Below are 25,499 nucleotides of genomic sequence, written 5' to 3' on the forward strand. Positions count from 1 at the left end.
CAATCTGGTCAGGTGAAGTTTATTCACAGTAGGTTAAGAAAATAACAAAAAGTCAGAAATCCTAAGTCAGTTGGAAAACCCAAGCTGTAATGTACCCAAACCTTCTGAGTTTTTCGTTGAGTTGCTTTCTTCTGATTTTCACCCAAGGCAGTTGTCACAAATTATTCAGATCATCAGGTTGTCTTTATTGGCCAGGAACACTGCCAGTGCTGCAGCAACCACCACCATCAGCACTGGGAGCCATCGCCCATATTGCCTCTGTAGGGGGACAGGGAGACAGAAGAAAGTGGCCATGAGTTGATTGGAAAAGATATACGCAAAAATCTTTCTTCTTCCTTCTCTAGCCCAGTGGAAAACCCTGGGTTGGTGGTGGAGAAAAAGCTTTTTACTCTGTCTCCCACTTTGTCACCTGTCTTGGGGTAAAACCACTTAACCAATGTTCTCTGGCCCAGGGAGCCATATCCATCAGGGACCAGATATATAAATACTGATATGAATAATGAAGGGTGGAAAATAACCCAGCAAAATTATATTCTTTCTTTGTATTCCCCAGTACTTTTGTGTCCTTCTGTTCTTGCCACCACGTGTATCATCGGCTAAAAGAACACCCTTTCATACTTTAGCTAAGAGTAAGTCTTTCCTTCTGGCATTGAGAGTTCTGTGAAAGTTGGGCTTTGATGCACGAGCCAGTGTTTTTTTCAATGGTTGCCATAATGTCAGTATAGTATAAACCAAGCACAGTAGGACAGGATGGCCAGTCGTTGGCGTGGGCTGATACATTTTATCTGCAAAACTTGGTTAAAGAAGGAATCGTCCCATCATCCAGGGCTTTATGGGAAGGAGAGACCCTCTTACTCTGGGAGGCAGCTGCTGGCTCTGGTTCAGCTCTTCTCGGCAGTGCTGCAGCTTACGCAGGCAGGAGAGATACTCGTCACTGAGGTTGTCTAACTCTGAATGCAGTTCTCTACACTGGGGAGAACATCACCAAAGTCATCACTGTCACTTCTGTCTAGGACGGAAGTCTAGAAGTCTAGAGCCCAGGCAGGGGAGACCGCCCTTTGTAAGTTTCACTCATTTGGAATTTTTACCACCATCGTCCCTTCCCAACCATTCTCAGGGATTTGTTTGTCTTTTGACTGTCTCACATTGTCAGGAATGTGTTCATTTAAATGATTGACAGTAGTGCATATTATAATATTACATTTTATACATTGAAGTTCTTTCATATGACTTTACATGCAAGTGCTTTGCAAATGAGAGACACCGAAAAATGACGTTCTTATAGAACAAACGACCTAGAAGTGACCTTAGTACAAGTTTCTTTCCCAGGAGCTAGTTGCATATCAATACTTCTGGGAATGTGTATGTTTGTGAGTATGTACAAAGGAAGAGTTTTACTCTTTAAAGGACATATAAAGACTTAAGATACTCAATGTGGGACGACATATTGAGAAGTTAATATTTTTATTAAATGTGTTTGAGTTTTGGTCGACTTTCTAAAAGGTAACCATTTAATAAAACCTTGAATAGGAGTTGGTATAAATAAGGAAGAGAAAAGATTGACAAGTCAGCCCAAAAGCACAGACACTTTATGTAGGCAAATGAGTGTCTGTGGTTATCCATTCACAACTTAAACTTTGAAATCCCTGCGCTTTGGCTGCCTCCCAGGTTTCTCTGCTATCCTGCAAATGAGCCCTTACGATCTCAGGTCACCCTCTCACCTCCTTTTCCTTGGCCTGGAGCTGCAAAGTCTTCTTTTGCAGCTGGTCTCTGAGATCCCAGTCTTTCTCCTTCCCTGTACCCTCAGGCTCCACTTCGTTAGGGAAGGACTTTGGACTCCACACGGGCAAAGCCTGATCTAAAAAAGCAGCCAGATTCTTGGTGACGGTGAGGCCCACACCTCTGAGGAAGGGCCCTGAGGGTGAGACCACTAGGAGTGGGGAGAGGGGAGGGAACTTGGGAGGGTGTGCTCTTGGCTAGACTGATGGCATTCTCTGACATAAAGGTTAACTTCCAGTAGGCCCCTGCTAAGCTTGGACAGACAGCTGGAATCTGAGCTCCTTGAGGGCAAGATTGGCATCTTTTCTTTGTATCCCCAGTCTTATCTAGTGCTAGATAGTTTCAGTGAATACTTACTAATGTAATGTCATTGGTTGTATGTCATATTCTTCCTAGTTTGTCAAATAAGTTTGGTGGATGCTTTAATATAATCCCTTTTCCCTGATGTCCTCATTTGAAAGTTGTGAAGATGGCAGTCATATCCTAAAATTTATCTTCATATGGTTAAAGATGGTTTTTTAGCCACCCTGCAGTCTTAGTCTTGGTGAAAAGAGCATGGACTAGGAGTCAGAAGTTTTGGATTGTTGTTGTAGCTGTGTTGTTAGTTTGTGTCACCATAGACTTTCATGTTCTTATCTATACTATGTGGGCATAAAAATTTCTGCCTTATCTATTATATTATGCCCAATGATTGTGAGGAGAAAACAAAAGGTCGTGTGTAGTGGACAGGTGAGGAGCTATTGCCCCTCTGTATACACAGTGAATTCTCAGGAAACACGGACAGTAGACTCTAGGGCTAAGAGTGAGTTGACTCTGGCATGCTATGTGGTTTGGGGCTGGGGAGTTGGATGTGATTTGGAAAATCAAGTGTGTAAAAATTGACATGAAATCCTGAGTTCAAAATAAATTTATTGAAATGTTCAACACAGACATGTGCTTTCAGAGAGAATAGAAACCCTTTTTCACAGTTTATATACTTCAGGATAGAAGGCTAACTAGTTGAAGTGTCCTCAGAGCCAATGATCAGTCCTTAAAAGGCTCCCACACATCCCAGACTTAACAGACTCCCAGAACTGGCTGGGACTCCAGGAGGTCATGCAGTCCATCCCGCTGCCTTTAGGCAGGTAAGGGAAGAGCAATATCTTAGAATTTGTGGTAATAAATTTGCTGACCTTTCTTTGTTAAGAGTTTCTCCTGTTCTTGAAGCTGTAAGGATTGATTCTGAAGCAAACCTGTTGGAAAACACAAGGAACTTGTCTATGCTAGCATATTCACTACAAAGAGTTTTCTTTTCAGAACTTTGCTTAGAACCTTGGTTATTAAATATGTTCCCATCTGCTATGTGTTGAATTTTGTCCCCCAGAATATATATGTTGAAGTCCTAACCCTCAGTACCTTAAATTACGACCTTATTTGGAGATAGGTTCTTTAAAAGATAATCAAGTGAAAATGGGGTCATTCAGGTGGGCCCCAATCTAATATCAGTGGTGTCCTTATAAGAAGGGGAAATATGGACACAGATATGTTCATGGGAAAGACAATGTGAAGAGACCCAGAGAGAAGACGGCCATCTACAAAGCCAAGGAAAGAGCCCTGGAATAGATCTTTCCCTAAACGCCCTCAGAAGGAAACAACCCTGCTGACATCTTGGATTTCTAGTCTCCAGAACTGTGAGACAATACATTTCTGTTCTTCAAGGCACCCAGTCTGTGGTACTTTGCTATGCATCCTTATATCTCCCCCTACCATGTCTCTATCTTCAAGTCTTTGCTTGAAGATTTTCCCTTTTCCCTGTGGTTGCTTTACTCTCTTAATAATCATTGCTGTTTGCATGAAGCTTCTCTATCAGGTGTCAGAGGTTAAAGTGGTGGGCAACCAGCAGCCGTATGAATTGAGTCAGGTTCTCCAGCTTTTCAGAAACTGCTTTTCTTCTGAGAAGTCCCTTTTCCTCTTTGGGCCCAATATGTAGTTTTGAAGTAGATTGAGGCACGTATAGTATAAGCTTATTTTCTAAACCATCTCTAGTGACAGGTCTATGTGACACATTCATGTACATAAATTAGAATATATAAAATAAGAACTGCTTTAGGAAACCCAGTACTTAAAAAAAATCTGCAATTCTAGGGGCAATGTAAGTGGTGTCATTGGCATGGAAGGAGAAAAGTAGAAAAAAAAGAACAGAGGCTAATACATAATTTATGGAGAGCTATGTAAATGACCTCACTTCACAAGAAGAGGGTCGGAAAATGCACAGAGTTAGAGCATATGCCAAAGACTGGTCCCTTAGTCCCCACTCTGGGTGCCTTTTGTGGGCCAGGGGCCCCAGGAAAACCCTGTGGACTTTCAGAATCTGGAAAGTGAACTTACTCTGCAACTGATGTACTCTGGTCACCAGGGTGAGTCTCTCCGCCTCTGACCTTTTTAGTTGATCTGGAAATGCAATAATGCAAGCCAAAATAAAGGAACGCAAGACTTAATGAACTCAGTACTTAAGGATGGAAATTAGTAATAGATGCTGTCTTGTCGCGGCCTTTAACGTGTCTGTTGGAAGTTGCTCTATCTTCGTGTCCCAGTTCTGAAGAGGTAAACCAGAAGCCAAGTACCTCAGGTTTTGTGCATCAACAATGTTGGGTTGCATTGAGGCTTGTGTTTACACACTGTCTAGTCTTCTCTATCAGCGGACACAGAGGGTGTGACTGAGAGACTTTCTCTATACCTTGTGTTTCAACTGACCTTTCCCTTTCAAATTAGGACTGTGGCCTTGACATATGTGACTGATGTGGGAGCAGCTGTGATCTGGCCCAGAGGGATGGGCTAAAAAAGAGAGCTCAGACAACAAGATACTCTATCTAGTACAGTGAAATTAATTTTCAGTTTTGGATGATTAAAACAGTCCTGCCTCTCCCTCAAGGTAAAATGAGATTATAAAGCCAATCAACCAATCAAGCAAACAATTAAAAGGCTGAAGCCTTTCTCTTAACTCAGTTTCTTTTTTCTTAGCTCACTTGGCCATGGCTGCCATGCGCCCAAGGCCTCCAAGGAGAAGAGTACCTTGTAGGTCCTGGGTATCCAAGCTGCACAGGTCTCTGTCCCCTTGCAGGCATTCAATCTTGGCCTGCAGTTCCTGGTGCTCATTTTCCAAAAATCGCAGGGCCTGGTTCATCTGTAAGTCCCTGCTATCTGCTCCCTGTAAGGAGGAGGAGGGGCCAATATAGAAGGAGGTCAGTGTTGGGGTGGAGGTTGGGGGGCAGGTACCATGGAAGAGGAAAATATAGAAAATTCTGGAATTTTAGAGATAGAAGGAATGTTAGGGAGATGAGAAAATAGAGAAGTCTTTCTTTTTTCCTATTCTTCCCATTGCTTTGTTCCTCACATTTATAACGGCAGATTAGACTTTTGATATTCACAAGGAACTCGTGTCTTTTATTTATTTATTTTTAGAGATGGGGTCTCACTTTGTCACCCAGACTGGGGTGCAGTGGTGCCATCATAGCTCATTGCAGCCTCGACCTCTTGGGCTCAAGCAATCCTCCCACCTTAGCCTTCTGAGTAGCAGGGACTGGGTGTGTGCCAGTAGTTTTGAAGTGGACTGAGGCATGTGTAGTGTAAGTTTATTTTCTAAACCATTTCTAGTGACAGGTCTAAGTGACACATACATGTATATAAATTAGAATATATAAAATAAGAATTGCTTTAGGAAACCCAGTACTTTAAAAAATCTGCCATTCTAGGGGAAATGTAAGTGGTTGTCATTGGTGTGGAACTCATGTCTTGACACTTGGGTAAATCACCAAATTAAGGAATACGAAGTCATTAGTTTTCTAGATGTTTTCATTTTCTCTTTTTTTCTTCTTCTGGCAGTATCAATTTTTTTTTGGTTAGGGTCTTTTTTTTTCCACAAAGATTCAAAGTTAAAAAACGCCCCACAAAAATCTTCATAGCAGTTGCCTTATAGGTGATGGGAAGAAGAGAACAAGTGACCACCACGCAGAGTGACCAGCTGGGCTCACTCCTTTGATAAGACTCATATACTCTGTCTCTTATCAAGTGGGCTGTTCTGAGCCCTGCTTCAGGAAAATTACAAAGATCAGCTTTTGAGATGGATCCTTAAAATTCCAAACCAGGTAAATAAATCTATGCAAAATAATAGCTAATATTTACTGAGTGCTTTTATGTGCCAGGCATTGTGCTAAGTGCTTTACACGGATTGTCTTACTTAATACTCAGAATCACCTTATGATGTAGGTACTATTATCCTCATTTTAGAGATGGGGAAACTGAGGCTTAGGACAGATTGAAGATGATGGAACCCTTGAGGATGCCAAGAGTTTAATTATAATTGCTAAATGTAATTGCTTAAAAAACACATTGGCAGAAAGTGTTAGTTAGTACTCACCTGTAAATAAATTAGTGACATTCTTTCTGTGCCAACAGTGGGCAATTTTGAACTGGATGCTTTTTTGGGATGGAGTTTGGAGAGTGGGTTGGGATATGACATTAGTAGGCTGATGAATATTGCAGCCAGTTCTGTTCATTTGGGTGGTCATGGTGTCATTCCAATGAACGCTTAGTTCATTTGCATGGCAATACAGACATCCTTGCTAAACTCACAACTAGATTTCAGAGCCAAGACAGTGAATTTGGTACAAAGTAGGTGGTGACCGAGGAACTGAAAGCCAGATGCTGTCAGCTGCCTTTGGAGTCCCTAATCCAGAACAGCTTCTTTCATCACCACCCCTCCTCCCCATACCCTGTCTTCCCTCCCCACCCCCAGTGCCTGGTACCTGCAGTTTGGACTGAAGCACGTGGAGCTGGCTCTCCAGCTCCCTGTGCTGGGTCCCAAGGGTCCTCCAGTCCTCCTTCAGAGCCTCATACTGGCTCTTCCACTCTTCACACTTCTGCTCTGCCAGGGCCAGGGATCGCTGAGGGAAATCAGAGAGGAGAGGGTTCCAGGGAGTTGTGCAGCTGGCTCCCTTGTTCCCCAAGCTGCCTGGAGTCCCCAGCCCCATGGTCTCTGTGGCATCCCCATACCTGTGTGCTCTGTAGTTGCTGTTCTGCATTCATTTTCTCCTCCAGCACTTTCTGCAGTGACTCCTTGGCCTTCTGCTCATAGCTGTTTTTCTGGTCTTCCATCTCCAGTAGTACTTTTTTCATTCCCCAAGGGGAGTATTTCTGTAAATTTGATGCAATTCAACAAATACACATTGAGCTTCTGTGTGCCAAATCCTGAGCTGGGATACAGAAATGAAAAGAAGTTGGTTCTTCCCCCAGGCAGAGATACCAGTAATCTAGTGAGCCATTTCTTTTAGGGTAGAGCTAGCAAGGGGAGTCCCTCAGGCAATGAGAGATGAGTGGGGGGCATAATAAACAGTGCCCTAAGCTTGCTAGGCGTTGTATCCGAGGCCTTCCACAAGCTCTTGAAATCCGACATGTCTAAACAGGACTCATCTTTCTAAACATGTTCTTTTTTCTTGGGGTTCCTATCTCAGTGACCAGAATCATCATCCATCCAGGCTTTTCCAAACCCTAAACCAGGGAGTCAATCTTCATTTTCTCTCTCACTTCCTCCCAGTAATCAGTTGGTCATTGAGCCTTGACAATTTCCTTAACAGTTCATATCTGTCTCATCTCTATCCCTACTGCTGCTTCCTTAGTTCAGGCTCTAGTAGTAGTGTTATGTGGATGAATGCAACAGCCTCCCTTTCTTCAAATATTGCCTCCCTTCAGTCCCTTTTCAGTCCTGCATTTACAGGGTTCTTTCTAAAATGCAAATCTGATCTTGCCACTTCCTGCATAAATCTCTCCATGGATTCTCGGCATCCTAAGAATCACATCCAAACTCCTTGTCATGGCTCCACTTACACACCTAGACTTTCATCCCATGCTACTTCCACCTAAGCTGAGATGTTTGCAGATCCCCCAGCACTCTGTTTTTTGGGGCTCTGCCTTTACCCATATAGCTTCTTCTGCCTACAGCTGGTTAACTTCTACTCATACTCAAGATTCAGTCCAGTATCATCAGTTCTGATAAACTGACCAACTATCGGCATCCCACAATGTCTTATGGATTAGGTAGCTTTTCTTAGTGTTCATAGTGTTCACATAGTATCCCCTGTATGCCTCTATTATTCTACTCTATTGACTCATCTGTCTTTCATACTGGATTGTAAACTCCTTTAGGGAGGGAGCATACTGCTGCTGCTTTAAAAAAAATCATTGTAGCATCTCTACAATGCCTAATGAACTTAATGTTTTAAAATTAATACATTTGCATTATAAAATTCCTCCTGGCTGCAGGATTAAGGAGACACAAGCACAGCTTTGCTAATTCACTGGGGGTCTTGCCTTCTACCTTTCTTTCATCTTTATGCCCTGTGATTTCGGAGAAGGCAGGCAGATTTTACTGTCAATTCTGGATTACCCACTGTGTAAGCAGTAGACCAGATGACAAAAATTTAGGGATCAATATGAAATCATTTCCATTTAGCTTTGGAATTGTCTGAAATTTTGGATTTAAATTTGAGTGGGTCTTACAGTTTTGGAACTTTCATTAAAAACCAGATCCAGGAATTAACCTGGTTGAGGTCATATGTAGGGGATGTCCCAGTTATTGGACATCCGATGACCATCCGTGCTGGGCACTGGTTATGTGTTATTCTCTGTTGAATAGACTGGCATTCTGGATTATATATTAGTCTCCTGTGAACTTGGTTGGCATTATTTAGTCCTGACAAAGCAAGTTGTACTGAAAAAATGAAAGTTGTAGACCAAGAAACTTATAGACTCCATAAACTCTCTTCCCCTGTAAGACGCCATCAATGTGGCCAGGACTGTCTTCTCTCTCTAACTCCAGATGGGAGAATTCTGCCTGTTTCACCCCATTCTCTTATTTGACATCTTCCCACCTGTCATGTATCCATCACTTCTCAAATGTGAAAGCTGACTTCTTTCTATCTCTTGTAAACCAAGATTAGGCCAATCAAGAGATTACTAATGCTGGAAAATGGTGTTACAGAAGAGCCAAGTAAAAGAGCTTTTACATTCTTCCAGGGGTTGCTAGAAAAAACAGAAAAAAGTTGCCCATGGAATGAAAATAATTTTCTAAGACTTCATTATAACATCTAACTCATCTGTTCGAAGATTAGGATGTGTAAATGTCTGTCTGGGTGGTGTGAATCTTTACCAAGGGCCTTTCCCTACACTGTCAGGTATTCTCAAGGTTCCCCTGGAGCTGACAAAGTGGATAGTGCTGGGATTCCTCCAGGGTGCAAAGAGAAGGATACTGGGAGAAAGGGAGAGGAAGAAGGATGAAGACAGTGATCTAGTGAATTAGAAACTAAAGTGTAAATGGCCAAGCCAGAACTGGGTAAGTAGGAATGGGTGTGTTATTCTCCATCTGGTGGCATTTCTTGAAAGTAAGATTGAGGTTCAAGCATTCTTCTCATTTAATTCTAGATTCCCGAGATGGAAATATCCTTCAGAATGCTTACCTGGGTACAGGTGTACAGCTGGTTTTCTAAGGATCTCAGTTTCCCCTTCAGTTTGTCTTCATTAAGCTGTCCCTGGAGCAAATGGGATGAGTTAATGAGCTTGGGCCCAAATCTAGTCTGCAAAGAGTTTAACTCTATATTCCCATCCTACTGCCCAGCACATGGTTGGTGCTCAAACAGTGAACTCTTTCAGGAGGCAGGCAGGAGGAAAGATGACAAAGGATGCTGGATAGAAGAGGATCTTCTCCTGTTTCTCTGGACTAGGACAAGAAAGAATCAGACTGGCCTCAAGTCCTCTTTTTACCTCGCTTTTTATCAAATGGCTCAGGGTAGCATAGCAGGGGGCCCTGGAAGGAAAGCTTTTAAGCTACCCTTTCGTTCACTATCTCCCTCCCCTGTCTAGGCACTTCTGCACTCCTCACCTCTTCTCAGTCTTGTACATTGACTTTTCCCTGTAAAATGTAGGCCAGTGAGGCTAACCCAGTCTCCCCTCCCGGGAGAATGTTTATTCCCTCCCTTGCCCTCAGTTATGAGCTCATTTGTATCTCCTCAACATTCCTATGTTGAAGTCCTAAGCCCCGAGTGCCCCAGAATGTGACCATATTTGGAGACAAGGTCTTTAAAGATGTAGTTAAGTTAAAATGAGGCCATTAAGCTGGGCCCGAATCCAATATTGATGGATGTCCTTATTAAAAGAGGAGATCAGGGCACTGCGGGAAGGCCATGTGGAGACACAGAGAGAGATGACAATCTGTAAGCCAGGGAGAGAGACCACAGGAGAAACGAACTCTGCTGACACCTTGATCTCAGACTTTAAGCCTCTAGAACTATGAGAAAATAAGTTTCTGTTTTTGAAGTTCCCCTGACTGTGGTACTTTGTCATAGCAGCCCTAGGAGATTAATACACTCCCCTCCCTGCCACACACACCTCCACATGCACACGTACACTTCCACCTGCACACATACACCTCCACCTGCATACACACACCTCCACATGCACACGCACACCTCCATGTGCACACACACACCTTCACATGCACACACCTCCACATGCACACGTACACTTCCACCTGCACACATACACCTCCACCTGCATACATGTATCTCCACTTGCACACACACACGTTCACATGCACACGCACACCTCCATATGCACACATACACCTCCACCTGCACACACCTTCACATGCACACGCCCACCTCCATATGCACACATACACCTCCATCTGCACACACACCTTCACATGCACACGCACACCTCCACATGCACACACCTCCATATACACACACACCTCCACCTGCACACACACACCTTCACATGCACATGCACACTTCCACCTGCACACACAGCCCTCCACCTGCACACACACACCTTCACGTGCACACTTCTACCTGCACACACACCCCTCCAGCTGCACACGCACACCTCCACATGCACAGGTACACCTCCACATGCACACACACCTTCACATGCACACGCACACCTCCATATACACACACACCCCTCTACCTGCACACACACACCTCCATATGCACACACACACCTTCACATCCACATGCACACCTCCACCTGCACACACACACCTCCAGCTGCACACATGCCTCCACATGCACAGATACACCTCCACATGCACACACATTCTACCTGGACACACACACCTCCACATGCACACACGCACTTCCAAATGTACACACACACCTCCACATGCACACGCACAGTTCCACCTGGACACACACACTTCCATCTCCACACACACACCTCCACCTGCATACGAACATTTCCACATGCACACGTACGTACTAGACTCAAGGTGAGAGCTTTAAGAAAGCAAGAAACGGAGAGATATTAAAGCAGAGTGAGGGCGGCAGGGGGTGTAAGGGAGCTTCCCAGAAAGTCACGTTCTATTTATTCATAAGCTGGGGCTGTCTAATGGTATTTTGGACATTCCAAGAAAGATGCTAATCTCAAGAGCGAGAGGGGAGCAAGGCCGACATGAAGAGCCAGTCTCTGTTTCTGTTTTTCAGTATTTCAGCTGATTAGCTACAGCTTCCCTGCTACTTTTTTGTCCCCTCCCTTTGTAGACTTGCCCCTTTTGCCCAGGTAGGGGTTTTGTTCTTCCAGCCTGGAGTTTTGTGTAGGGTGTATGTGTGTAGGGGAGGGGGCCGGGGAGCCATCAATGAGAGCAAGTTTTCCAGAGAAAGGGCAGTGACCGGTTTTCCTATCCTTTCTCTGGCTTTTTCCAACCAGGCTAAGTGGGACGCTTGTGAGGTCTTGAAATTCCACCTCTCTTTAAGCCCGAGACGCCATGGGCCCTCTCAGCCAGATGGCCTGGACGTTTCCATCTCTTATAACATTTCCGGTCTGTAACGGTCTGGGGGTATAGGAGGGGGCTCAGCTTTGAGGTCCGCCTCCCTCAGTGAGTTTCAGGGTGCCTGGGGGAGGCAGGAAGTGGTATCTCGCAGCTCCTGTTTTGATCTTGTTTGGCTTATTCTTCTAACCATGGGAGCCAGGGGGTGCCCCCACCCTTTCGGCTTCCTGTGTTACTCAGCTGGGGCTTGCAAAAGCAAAAAGCGTTGCCAAAAATAATTTTTTAAAGTGCCTCCTGCTATTAATGTTTTTCCTAACGTCTCATGTGAGGGAGAGCAGAGAGTCAGGGATTTGGCATCTACAATAAGCACAGGGCTTTGGGACCGATGGAAGATGTGGACAAAGACTTCTACTGTTTGAGCTTTGAAGTAACTGGTAAAACGGCTGCATTCCGCTGTGGCCTGTTCATTGTCAAATCCACAGGTCCTGAAATCAGCTGGCTCTACACCTACCTCCTCTGGTTCACATCTTCCAGCTCCACACATTTGCCTTTGCCCAAACTCTTTCTATGCAGAATGCAATCAAACCTACCAAGTTTAAGGTTTATCTTGCTATATTTTGGGAAGAAAACAGGCCTAAGGCAATATTCTTAAAATGTTCCCAGTCTCCTACCCTTTTGGGGTATCTCCTCTCTCCCCATTCCATAGTATGGCTTTAATCCAATATTTTGCCTCTTTCAACTGTTTTTATATTGGCCCAACCCCAGATTACTTTTCCATTCGTGTTGCAATGGAAGACAATTTACGATAGCCCCTTCAGTGGGGATGAAGGGCCACCCAAGTCTGGAGCTTGAACGAAACCTCTTTCCACAGCTCTGCTTTTCTGGACTCCCCAAAACATCACAAAAGTCGCAGCCAAGTTGTTGCAAATCGGGCATGTAGTTTCCTGGTCTGAGCCCCAGGCTCCCCACACTGAAGCCCAGTGTTACAGTATCTGGGAAGAAGCACTTTTTACAGGCCTACTGCTGACATTCTAGGCAGTTTGACCCCGGGAAGCGAGGGCTCAGAGGGCATATAACCCCCAGTGAAGAGAGGAGCAAGGTGGAGGCCATACACACCTGGTGCCGGTCTGAGGTCTTCAGCTCCTGCTTCTGCGTGGTTTTCCCCTGCCTCTGATCTGCTCTCCAGAAACACCACCACCTCACCACAGAAGCACCAGCCCACAGCTCATCTCTCTGCTCTAGTAGAGGTTGCTTAGGGCTTCAGCCAATCCCCACTGCGCTGTCATCTCAAGATCTTAATTCCAGGATGGAGATCTTCAAACCCAAGGCTGCCCTGCTCTCGTTTTTGTATTGCACAATATTGAAAGCTTGCTTTCTCTGCTAGTAGAGGTGTTTCTGCCCTGAAGGTTGGACCCTCCTCAGGAGTCTCAATAGTGCCCCAGGGCCTATGGTATCCAAAAGGCCCAGAGATATCTGGAGGTGAAGCCAGTGGAGGGAGCTGATCCTTGGGATTCTAATAGGGAGTTTGTGGTAAGTTCTCAGCATGTGAATTTGGAAATTCAAATTTATGAAGGTCAAATGGCAAAAATAAAGGTCTGAACCAGTTCTGGCCACTTTCTTCCAATTATTTTTCCCAGATACCACAGTTTGGGGCTATACTTTTATTGGAGTTGAGGCTTTCATGGAAGAGATAGAGTTGAATTGCCTTATTTTAGGGGAAACAATAGCTGTTAACTGAAAAAGTCTGAGACTGTTTTTCTTTAAAATTGGAAGCTAGGGGGTTGGTGGGGAGGAGGGACGAAGAAGAGAAGGGTGAGGATTGGGAGGGGTGAGAAGAAGGGAGGGAGAAAACCACAACCAAGGGAACTTCTGCTCTTGGGCTGGAGCATGGGGTGAAACTCCTTGGAGACAAACCCAGAAATGTCTCTTAATATATCCCCCCTCATTCCCACAAAGCTTGCTTTGATTCAAGCTCTGGTTCTGTCTTAACTGGGATATTACAAGAGTTTCAACTCCCCCAACCCCCGCTTGGAGCCAGGGTTCTTATTGCTACAAGTTAGAGAATCCTTGAACCCTCCCCCCTCTTTTTTTTTTTTTTTTCAAGACAGGGTCTTGCTCTGTTACCCCATGCAGGAGTACAGTGGTGCAGCCTGGACCTTCTGGGCTCAAGCGATCCTCCTGCCTCAGCCTCCCAAGTAGCTGGGACTATAGGTGTGTACCACCATGCATGGCTAATTTTTTTTATTTTTAGTAGAGATGAGGTCTCACTATGTTGCCCAGGCTGGTCTTGATCACTCAAGTGATCCTTCTGCCTTGGCCCCCCAAAGTGTTGAGATTACAGGTGTGAGACACTGCATCCAGTTGGAAGTTAGAGAACCTTTTAAGACACAGATCTGATCATTCACAAGTCATTTCCTCAGATAGTAATTGCATACCTTCTAAGGATGAGCCAGACATTGCTAAGTGTAGGACTTTAAACCTCAGTAAAGCATAGTTCCGTTCCTACTCAGCTTATTACCAATAGCAGTGTTTCTCAAGCTGGGTAGCATGCATTCTAAAGGATCTCTGCTTTTATATGTATACATATATGGGTTTCCTTTAAAAATGGGTCCATGCATTATTCAAGTTTGAGATACCTTGTTCAACAGAAAAAGTTTAAGACCCATAATTCTAAAGACCTGTCTGAGATCCTTTCTTTGGCACTACTCTGGCATACCTTCATTTCAGCCATACTCTGCTATAGCCAATTCTTTGCCATACATAGGCCTGTAATCATTCCAATTCCTAAACCTTAAACATTCTTCTACTTTCTGCTTTTTCCCTTCATCATCACTCTTGCTTCTCTACTGGTTAGCTCCTACTCATCCTTCAAGATTCAGCTAAAATGGTTTCTTTCCTTTATTTTTATTTTTTGAGACATAGTCTTGCTGTGTCACCCAGGCTGGAGTGCAGTGGCACAATCTCAGCTCACTGCAACCTCCACCTCCCGGTTCAAGCAATTCTTGTGTCTCAGCCTCCCGAGTAGCTGGGACTTCAGGCATGCACTATCACGCTCAGCTAATTTTTGTATTTTTAGTAGAGACAGGTTTTCGCCATGTTGGCCAGGCTGGTCTTGAACTCCTGGCCTCAGGTGGTCCACCCGCCTTGGCCTCCCAAAGTGCCGGGATTATAGGCATCAGCTGCCATGCCTGGCCAGGTTTCCTTCCCTTAAAGACTTCCCTATTCCACCTTAGGTGGAATAATTGCTGCCTTCTTTCTCTTTTTCCTGCATCATGCTGTATGCACTGCTGCAATAGCCTTATTATACTGTTTTGGTGTTATTTATTACATGTCTCTGTCTTCATGGCTGGACTGTGAGCTCCTCAAGAGTTAGGACTGTAATGCTCTTTGTCCCTGTAGCACAAGGCCCAGCACAGAGTTGGAACTTATCAAATGACTGTCAAACAAATGAGTGAGATGATCTCAATTTAGTTCGGGACCAGAAACCACCTCACATGCACAGCTGTCTGCCCCAAGTTCCTACTCTGTCAATGAAAATGACCTAACAATCAGGATCTCTGACCATAGACTGAAAAATCCAGGTACAATGTCTGACGTGAGGAGCAGGGCTGAGCTTAGGAAGTCCTCTTTACATCACTGCAACTTCTCAGTTTTGTTCCATACTCTCCCATCATCTTTCTTTCTCTGCTCAAGCCATCTTCAAGGTAGGGTGAGATGTCACACAGGCCATTGAGGTTGTGTGCTCCATCTCTTTCCACCTGGTGCTTTATGCTTTGGTGGTGTCAAGCTGCTTGTAGCTCGTACTAATACATGAATTTATAGTATATACTAATTTACAGGTTTCAACATGGGGATTCTGAGGAACCTTGGGAATCCCCAAGACCCTTTTAAGGGATCAGCAAAGTCTTACTTTTTGTAATGACATATTTGTGTGAGACTGGATTTTTCTTTATGTTTAAACCAATAGATTGAAAACAGAAGCAAATATGAGAATCTAGCTGTCTTTTTTTCAGCCAGACATTAAAAATATTTGCAAAAGTGTAAAGCAATGACACTCCTGTCACTAATTTTGTTTTTGAAAATATAGTTCTTTTTCGAGACAGAGTTTCGCTCCCGTCACCCAGGCTGGAATGCAGTGGTGCAATCTTGGCTCACTGCAACCTCCACCCCTGGGGCTCAAGAGATTCTCCTGCCTCAGCTTCCCGAGTTGCTAAGACTACAGGTGCATGCCAATGTACCTGGCTAATTTTTTGTATTTTTAGTAGAGACGAGGTTTTGCCATGTTGCCGAGGCTGGTCTTGAACTCCTGAGCTCAAGTGATCCACCTGCCTTGGCCTCCCAAAGTCTGGGATTACAGGTGTGAGCCACCGTGCCCAGACCGTTTTTCTTAAAACATGTAATTTAGGTTAGCATGAAATATTTTACTATCATTATTTTAAAATTAATAATTCTTTCTCAATTTCTGTCTTAATTTTTCTTTCTTTTTTTTTTTTTTTTTTTTTTTTTTTTTTTTGTGAGAGGGAGTCCTGCTCTGTCACCTAGGCTGGAGTGCAGTGGCACGATCTTGGCTCACTGCAACCTCCACCTCCTGGGCTCAAGCAATTCTTGTGGCCCAGCCTCTGGAGTAGCTGAGATTACAGGTGTGCACCACCATGCCTGGCTAATTTTTTTTTTTTTTTTGAGACGGAGTCTTGCTCTGTTGCCCAGGCTGTAGTGCAGTGGCGCAATCTCGGCTCACTGCAAGCTCCACCTCCCGGGTTCACGCCATTCTCCTGCCTCAGCCTCTCCGAGTAGCTGGGACTACAGGCGCCCGCCACCACGCCCGGCTAATTTTTTGTATTTTTTAGTAGAGACGGGGTTTCACCGTGGTCTCGATCTCCTGACCTCATGATCCGCCTGCCTCAGCCTCCCAAAGTGCTGGGATTACAAGCGTGAGCCACCGCGCCCGGCATGCCTGGCTAAGTTTTGTATTTTTAGTACAGACAGGGTTTTGCCATGTTGGCCAGGCTGGTCTCTAACTCCTGACCTCAGGTGATCTTCCTGCATTGGCCTTCCAAAGTGCTGGGATTTACAGGCATGACGCACGGTGCCTGGCCGACTGTTTTAATTTCTCATATGGTAAATATAAACATTTCTTGTATATTTTCAATAATTTAAAAAGTATAAAGCAATCCTGAAATAAAAAAATTAGAGAACCATTTTACTAGACTGTGTCATGCCTTTAGATTTTTTTTTTTTTCTTTGAGATGGAGTCTCGCTCTTTTGCCCAGGCTGGAGTGCAATGAGGTGATCTCAGCTTACTGCAACCTCTGCCTTCTTGGTTCAAGTGATTCTCCTGACTCAGCCTCCTGAGTAGCTGGGATTACAGGCATGTGCAACCACACCCAGCTAATATTTTTGTATTTTTAGTAGAGACGGGGTTTCGCCATGTTGGCCAGGCTGGTCTTGAACTCCTGACCTCAAGTGGTCCATCCACCTCGGGCTCCCAAAGTGCTGGGATTACAGGTGTGAGCCACCACGCCCGGACTTGCCTTTAGACCTTTGCCTGTACCCCAACTAAAATACTATTCCTGCTTCCATATTTTCCCGGCAGATGCTTATATAAGTATTCCCCTGGCTCTTTTCTTCTCTGGAGTCTCACTCCTTCTTGTATTTTCCTATATCTTGAAAACATTTCTTTTATCTTTCATGTTTTTATATTGTTTAGTCATGTGTCTTTCTTACAAAACCATGAGCCTTCTCAAAGCAAGAACCCTATCTAAATAATCTCATTATTTCTAGTGCTAGTCCAGTGTTCTGTATAGAGGACATAATCTGTGAATATTGCACATTGAATGGACTAAAATCAAAGGCCTGAATTTTAGTTCCAGATCTGCCACTAACTAGCTGTGTGACTTTTGGCAAGTTACTTGACCCCTATGAAACTCAGTTTCTTCATGGGCAAAATAAGAGTATTAGACCAGATTGTCTCTAAGGTCCCTTTCCACTCCGATATTTTTATTCGGACTGAGTGGGTACATGGCATGCTGGTTTGGATAAATATCAGTGTGAATCCCATACAAAAATATTTGACATTTACCATATTCAGTAATATAAACTATATTGGGATCTTCCTTCATTCCTTCCAACAAATTAAAAAATGGGAATTCTTGCCACTTTTGGTTCTGGGTCTTCCTTGGATATGTAGCACCATGACCCTCAGGTGATGACCAATATATTTATTGTGACCTGTTTGACTTCTAGGTCTGAGCACCATCCCCCTCATCTTCTGCCTCTTCCCAGCTCACTTTTCAGTAGTCAGAAAACCCCTTCTCTTACTGCGATGATGTGGAAAGAAAAATGAGATGGGAACACATAGAAGCCCATGAGCTTTGTTAAAAAAAAAATTTAATTCCCTTACCTTCCAAGAGCTGTCAGAGGCCTGAATCAGAGTGGACAGTAGGTCTTGGAGAATCACCATTTTCTGTTTTAGGACCAGCTCCCTTTGTAGGGCCTCCTGGGGTGCAGGCACAAAGTGCAATAGGGTAAGATTAATCTGGAGGATCAGGCAGTAGGTGGATGGAGGAACTGAGGGGAAGGATCACATGCCACTTACTTTGAGGTAATCAGAAAGCTGAATGATTTCCTGGAGAGAAAGAACAAGGGTTCAAAATGTCTGTAAGTCCCCTGAAACCCTGGGACATAGAACCAGAGCCTGGGTTGGTTTGTGTAGAGAAAACCTCTTTTGCTTTGGCTCTGACAGGGTCCCTTTAGTCCCCACGTCTATGTTCAGTACCCCCTTGCCATGCAGGAAGAAGATGCCCCTCCATCCCAGCCAAGTTTTTCATGGAATTCCAGAATGTCAGCGCTTAATACTTTCTGATTCGACCCCTTCAAAGTGAATACGTGCTTACCTTATCCAGAACTGCAACTCCATAACTGGAAAGAGAAGAAATTAAAAATAATGATAATGGACCAAAGAATCAAGTCAGGAGGCAGTGGGTTGATTCCTTCTGAAATCCCTTCTGAAGAGCCAGTAGGGTGGGGAAGGGCTTCCTCTTTCTTAATTAAGGTGGACATGGAAATTCGTTGTGTTCTCTCTAGAGAGGAATGGATGGGATGTGAGAGGGTTAGGGTCAGGAACTCACTTGGTTTGCTGACTGGCATCGTTCTTAATTGTTGGTCCTTCTGCCTTTGTCTGAGTACCTAAGAGATGGAGGATAAGTTGATTTAGAACTTATGGGGAGGAAGTGGGGGAAGTGGGGGAGAGACAGGGACTCTCCATTGCCAGTGAGCTGGGACAGCTGTCTCAGGATTCTCTGCGGGCCCTGTGGAGTGAGGGAGGCTCTGCTCTTACCACGGTGGTGTTTGGGTGGCTTCTTACTAGGAGCGTCCTGTGGAGGAAGGCCCCCAGCCTGTGAGGAGAGGTGGTCAGTCAGATCCCTGCAGATGCCTGAGGGAGGAGGATGCTGGGCTGGAAAGACTTCAGAGCTGGTGCCTGTCACCTGGAAGGCAAGTGGGGAATGCTGAAAACCACTGCCTGGAGCCTCTTGAAAGATTCTCCTGATGATTTCAGAAGGAAAAACCAACCATCATGTTTGTTATGGATTGAGTGTTTATTGTCCCCTCGCCCAAATTTGTGTGTTGAAATCCTAACTCCCAATGTGATAGTATTAGGAGGTGGAGCCTTTGAGAAATAATTAGGTCAGAGTGGGGAGCCCTCAGGAATGGGATTAGTGCCATTATTAGAAGAGACACGAGAGAGCTTGCTTTCTCTCTCTGCTCTCTGCCCTTGTGAGGACACAATGGGAAGAAGGCCATCTGCACAGTGGGAAGAGTGCTCTCATCAGACACCAGATCTGCAGGATCCGTGGTCTTAGACCTCGACTCCAGAATTGTAAGAAACAAATTTCTGTTATTTAAGCCACCCAGTCTGTGGTAATTCATTACAGGACGAAGACAATGTTTCAGATCCTCAAAACCAAAGTAGCCCACTCAAGCTTTCAGAGCCACACAGGCTTCTCCTGCTCCTGATATCCTTGTCCTGACTGGCAGAAATGGTCCTCCTCAGGCCAGGCATATGTGGAGCTGTACTTTTCTCCAGGTTTTCTCTCTAGAATCTCTAGTTGTTGTTTTTTTCTCTCTCTCTACCTTGTTTGGTTTTGGCCACTTGCATAGCCAACATGGTATGTGGAAAGAGAACTGGTCTGAGTGGGGAGTGAAGGGATCTGGGTTCAGATCCCATCTTTTCTAGGTCTCAGTCTTCTGTCTGTGTAGTGAGGAGTTTGGAATAGATAATCCATAAGGTTCCTTCCATATTCAAAGGAAAGCTTCCTTCCTCTTAGTAACAGCTAGAAAATCATTGAGGTTTTGTGTGAAGACTAGGTAAAGTGGGGAGTTGTGGGAAGGTTTTTTGCTTTAGTATACAGTTCGTTTTCTTTTGCAACTGGGCTCTAGGATCATTTCTCTGAACAGCATCTCCTATTGAGCATAACAGATCCACTAGTTAAGAAGCCCTGATGGAGTACCCACTCTCGGTAGGGAACAATGCCAAGCATTACCATGGAACATAGTGGACACGTCCCTGCTGTCAACATGCTCACAACCTCAGTAGGAAGATGGTTTGCTGGCCAAGGTCATCTCAGCCTACCCTGGTTTTTGCCAACGTTGTTCCTTTCCAGGCCAGACTAATGGGCCCTCTAAGGGTTACACAATCTTAGAAGATTTTAACCTCACAAGGCCCATAGACAGCAGAGGTGGCCTGGAGAAGCCAGGGAAGGCTTCCTGGACCAGATGAGGCTATAGCCAAGTGATTTAATAGAATTGGAATGTCACAAGAGAAAGTGAGAAGAGTGGGCACAACAGCCTTGCAGAAGAAAAGAGGACAGATATGTCTGTGTGTGTGTCCAGAAGACTGGCCTGTGTACTTGGCATATAATAAGCTTTCAGTAAATATTTGATGACTGATGGATAAATGAATGCTATAAGATAGCTGTAGAAGATATGTGTATATTGCCTAAATTTGAATTGATATAGGCATTAGCTTTGGAATTATTTTTATTTAAGTTTTTTAGAGATAGGGTCTCCCTCTGTTGCCCAGGCTGGAGTGCAATGGTGTGATCATAGCTTATTGCAGCTTCAAACTCCTGGGTTCAAGTAATCCTCCCATCTTTGCCTCCTGATTGGTTAGGACTACAGGTGTGCACCACCATGCCTGGCTAGTTTGTAAAGTTTTTGATAGAGACAGGGTCTTGTCTCTATCAAAAGGCTGGTCTCGACCTCCTGGCCTCAAGTGATCCTCCTGCCTTGGCCTCCCAAAGTGCTGGGATTACAGGTATGAGCCAACATGCCCAGCCTGGAATTGCTTTTAAAAATTATTTTTTCTCTCTTACAAGTCAAGTGCAGAACAAAAAGAGCTAAACAAACGAAAACACAACAGCAAAAATCTCTGAATAAGTAGCTGTTGGCAACTTCACTGTATGACTGAGGAAGAAGGACTTAATTTAGATCACTTTTTAGTGACCTTGAGCCCACCCACCCTCCTTGTCCAGAGAGGGTCCCAGAGCACAGAGCAGTATGTCCCTTGACACAGCCCACCTGCTCTCTGGGAGAAGAGATCCTGCTGGCACAAGACAAGGGTTCCTTGAGGACAGTCACCTGTCCTGGCCGCCTGGAGGGCCCTTGCTCCCTGGCCTGGGGACGCTGCGCTTTGCCCTTCTCCTCTAGCTCCAGGTTCCTCCTCCTGAAGAACTGCTGCAGTCGAGCTCTCTGGAGCTGCTCTCTCTGCTGGATCCTCAGCGTCTTCCCCACCTGGCGGCAAGTGGTCACATTGGGACGGCAGCGGCGGCTTTCACGGGTCTCTTGCCTGCGCTCACACTTGGCCTCATAGCTCTCGGCCCACCGGGCCAAGCCAGGGGAGGGCCTGGGGTCTGGGCTGATCATGATGACCTCCAAGCACCTGTTGCGCTTGGCTTCCAGTTCCTGGAATAGATGCCTGGATCTGCCAAATGCCAAGAGGGAGGAGAAGGGGAGGGGTCAGAAGATGGGCAGAAAAATGACTATCTCCCTAGACCAGGGGGCAGAAATAGCACAGAGTTCCATCCATGTGGGTTGAAAACTGAGGACATGGTGGTATCAAACTGGGAGTCAGGACTCTTGGGCTCAGTCTCTAATGAACTAATACAATCTTATAAAAGTGAATTCCTGCTTTTCTCTAGCCGACGTTTCCCCTTTGTAAAGTAAAAGGGTCTCTATGGCTGCCACTTACTCCTTGACTGAACATCTTACCATGCCTCTAAGTCAGGGGAACATGAGAAATAATTGATTAAAATCATAATGAGCTTATAGCCTCTTGGATGGCAGGTGTGTGTTCATTTTCCAGACTTCTAGAGAAGCAGCTAAGTTGAGCCAATCTGCCCTCTTATTCCCCAGTTGAAAAGGAAAGTCAGTATCTTTACTGCTGTCTTGGTCCAAGCTGTTACTAACATAGTTGAGTGACACTTCTCAAGGATCTGGAGGGCTAACCACACCCCCCTCAGGTGGTGACCAGTCCTGTGACCAGCACCCATTGCTCTCTTCTAGACTTTAAGCAACTAGCTTGTGAGCCTGGACCTGGCATGGTTTAGGAGGGAAACCCTACCCTAATTCCTCCAACCTGCTGTCCTGACAATGGTCCATGGGCCCCCCACTCCAAGCTCAGGACTGGGCTCTGTCTCTCGGGTGCAGATCAAGTCCAATCAGTATTGACTGAGCATCTGCCACATGCCTAGTGCTGGCCAAAACCCATTTCAGAGCATCTGGCTCCAATACTCTTAGGGCTGAGGGTTCCATTTCTTTAGGATTACCTCCCTGTCAGGGCTAATTCTGGTGCCAAGTCTGCTTTCCTTAGCCCAGACACAGATTGTGCCATCCAAACCCATAAGCACATGAATTATACCTCAATAAGGCTGTTGCAAACAGAAAAGAAACAAAACAAAAACAGTAATCAGAAGTTTCCAGGGAGCCAGGCTTGGTGTAGGGGCCACAAGATGTACCTTTGCATGGCCTTACCTGATATCACATAGCACCCAGACGTGAATCCCCTTTTCCTTCTCTGTGCCTTTCTCTTTCCTACTCTTCCCCACCTACCTTCTGTAGTTTATCCTCCTAGAACCTTCTGGTCACTTTGCTGAGTTGGACTGGATTTGGATGAGCTGGATTCTGAGCATTGGAAATTCTGTGTCCTGCCTCCTCTGATCACTGGAGTCAGACCAGGGACTGATGAAGGAAGAGGGACTCCCCCTCACAGCTGCTGCTGCTGCTTCTCTTCCTCCCACGACCTCATTACCCACCACCCTGGGAGGAGGGTATCTCAGCTTCACCAACCAGCAGGCATTTGCTAGCTCTAACCCCTTGAGGTTTATTTATAGGCCAAACAGACTCAACAGGTAGCAGACTCTCTGCCCCTTTACTGGGACTTTGCTATCCTGGCTCAGTCTGGAATTCTCTGCATGATTCTTGTTTTCTCTCTGATCCTACCACTCATTCCCCAGGGTCATGGGTGGGACGGTCTTCTTCCCTGAGAGGAGTTTTGTGTGGTCAAGCCCTGGACACTCAAATGCCTGACTCTTGAGGGTTGGAGGGGCATACTCTGGTGTCACGCAGCATTGATTCCAAGCAGAAATGTGAAGTTGTTAATGTTTGTCCTCTACAGACCCATTCCGAATGGCTCTCTTCTTTGTTTTTCCTTACTTCTTCTTGGATAAGGGTGGGAGTGGGCACAGGGGGTGGTCCCTTGACTTCCTCCCTGCCACTTTCTTTATTTAAAGACTTAAAAAAAAGGGTCTGAGAGACCCATGTCTATTGTTATAAATGACTGGATGGTGGAGACCCAGGATTATGTGCATGTGAACTCCATGTCTAGAACCTACATTCACAGCATCCCTGAGCCACAGCCCCTGGCTATTCTGCCATGGATTGCAGTGGAGAGCCCTGGCTCTTGGAGTCACACTGTGTGGACTCATGTTCTGGCTCTGTCACCTACAACCTGTGTGTGTTTTTACATAAGCTATTAAACATCTCTAAGCCCCAGTCTCCTCATTTATAAAATGGGGCTAGGACCTGCCTTGTAGGTTATAAGGATTAAATGACAAAATGCTGGCCATGCACCTGGCATGGAGCACACAATAAATGTTACCTTTTGATAATAAAGACATAAAGTATTCTTATTAGGTTGGTGCAAAAGTAATTGCGAATATTATCCTTGTTATGCTGATGTTGGATATTGAAGACTTGGTGCTGTAAGACAAAGGCTCCAAGCTAAACTAGCACGTCCAGGACCAAGAATGCCTTCTCTCATCCTCTCAACCCTCTCTCTTTGACAGAGTATATTGTTTACCAGATTGAGGGGATGCTGGCCCCATGCTGAAGTCACATTTACTTCTGACCTCTGGGTTTGGACTCTGACCTCTGGGTTCCTCTGACCTCTGGGTTTGGGCTATAAGGAGAAAGGGCTTCTCTGTGGTCTGGACATAATCGCCATCCCAATTACACCAAGCAGAAAGGTAAGGAAGAGATGAGGTCTGCCTGCGTCACACATAAGGTGTGAGGTCCCCTCCCTGTTTGGCTCCAGCTCCCCCACAGGTTTTGTATTGGAGACAGAACATTGAGAATCCTCCTACCTTCTTGCCGCGAAGAGGAAAGGGCTATGGGGGAGAAGAGAGTGCCCGAGATGAGGTCTCTCTGGGCTCTCCACCCAGGCCACCAATCTTAGTCCACTGAAACACACAGCTGCTCTGCTGTCTGCTTCCTTGGGGCAGACATTGAGCCTTCTTACTTAAAAAAGAAGCTGCAGTGGAAATGCCTCCTTAGAGAGGAGAGTGTTCCCAGATGGCTTGGCTACCACACCTGCTAGGATTTGGTGCAGCATGCTGCATAGAACCCTACCCAGGTTTCTGGGATATCTGGACCCTACTGACTTGCTTGAAAACAAGAAGGTATGTGGGACGGCTGACAGGGATAGGCTGCTAAAGAAAAGGGAACTGGTCCCCGTAGGGTTCAAAGAAAGATCACTGGGCCACTGCCCAGGATTTCTGGCATCTCTCAGGTTCCCCCCTGGCAGCATGACTGGGCTCACTTAGAGCTTGGAGGAAGAAGGGTTACTGGCTGGGAAGGCTCAGCCTGGTCTCTCAGGCTGTAGAGAGAGAACAGGGCACAGCTCCTCACCTGACTGTGGCTTGACATGCCTTTCTGAGTCTCGCTTTTACTTCCTGGCCATGTGTGCAATGGAGACAATGAATGGCTTCCTGCATGGGTTGGCCTTCCTGGCTCTCAGTGTGAACTGAGGGGAGAGGGGCCTGCGCTTAAGCTGCTGGGAAGGCAGTCTTGTGTTCAGGGATCCCTGCTTTGAAGAAAACTATAAAAGGTCATTTAATTCATGCCCATATCACTGGGTAGCCTGAACTCTAAGTCGTTTGATTCACTCCTAATCTAATGTAATCTAATCTACTGGAACAGAGGAGTAGTGCAAGCTGTACCCTGTGCCATGGCTAGCGCCACAGGAAACCAACACAGGATACTTTCTTGGTTACCCAAACCCCTGACACCCTTAAACTATGCCACCCACTCTCTCTTCACCCAGGGGAGCTGGGATGGTAGAGCATCTTCTGCCCTACCCCAAAGTTGGAGTTCCCAAACCTGGACACAAAAGCATCCTCCTTCTCAGTTACCTCCAAGTCCCAGGCTCCAACTCAAGCCACTCAGGAAAGCATTCCAGCTCCTGGGCAGATCTTGGCTCTGGTCTCAGATGGAGCAAGACAGCAGATGGGTAAAGCACACGCTTTCAATCCATAGGTCTGGGCCCCATTAACACGTCCCTTCTTGGTACCGTCTTTCTTTTTGCACAGCAGCCTTGCTGAAACAGGAAACAGACAAAACCACAAGGTTCGCAAACCCCAGTTCCTCT

General features: G+C 45.5%; 1 protein-coding gene across 5 annotated transcripts; it reads right to left on the reverse strand.

Moving 5' to 3' along the window:
• TRAF3IP3 (TRAF3 interacting protein 3) lies at positions 1 to 25,499 on the reverse strand. Of its 5 annotated transcripts, none has more exons than XM_032136678.2 (16): positions 25,264 to 25,499; positions 21,215 to 21,557; positions 18,915 to 19,062; positions 18,706 to 18,763; positions 18,472 to 18,496; positions 18,174 to 18,203; positions 17,979 to 18,074; positions 9,270 to 9,341; positions 6,811 to 6,951; positions 6,564 to 6,701; positions 4,831 to 4,966; positions 4,147 to 4,209; positions 2,952 to 3,011; positions 1,722 to 1,858; positions 856 to 969; positions 1 to 258 (listed from the first exon to the last, which is right to left on the reverse strand). In XM_032136678.2, exons 2-16 carry the CDS (start codon positions 21,497 to 21,499, stop codon positions 166 to 168), a joined length of 1,596 nt encoding a protein of 531 aa, XP_031992569.1. In that variant the 5' UTR covers positions 21,500 to 21,557; positions 25,264 to 25,499; the 3' UTR covers positions 1 to 165. The 5 variants fall into 5 exon arrangements, with proteins under 5 accessions (XP_031992569.1, XP_031992567.1, XP_031992570.1 ...); XM_032136676.2 differs by having other exon boundaries at positions 21,155 to 21,557; XM_032136679.2 differs by lacking the exon at positions 2,952 to 3,011 and having other exon boundaries at positions 21,155 to 21,557.

The sequence above is a fragment of the Hylobates moloch genome, unplaced genomic scaffold, assembly GCF_009828535.3.
Source record: "Hylobates moloch isolate HMO894 unplaced genomic scaffold, HMol_V3 SCAFFOLD_18, whole genome shotgun sequence".
Classification (NCBI taxonomy): Eukaryota; Metazoa; Chordata; class Mammalia; order Primates; family Hylobatidae; genus Hylobates; species Hylobates moloch.

Bases quoted from the DNA above. Each gene is read 5' to 3' on its own strand.
- TRAF3IP3 (XM_032136676.2), bottom strand. From the start codon at position 21,499: ATGATCAGCCCAGACCCCAGGCCCTCCCCTGGCTTGGCCCGGTGGGCC. The intron at 9,342-17,978 runs GTAAGGGAATTA...CATTTGCTCCAG, and splicing joins CCTCTGACAGCTCTTGGAAG to GGACAGCTTAATGAAGACAA. The intron at 1,859-2,951 runs GTCAGCAAATTT...CTGCTTTTTTAG, and splicing joins GAAACTCTTAACAAAGAAAG to ATCAGGCTTTGCCCGTGTGG.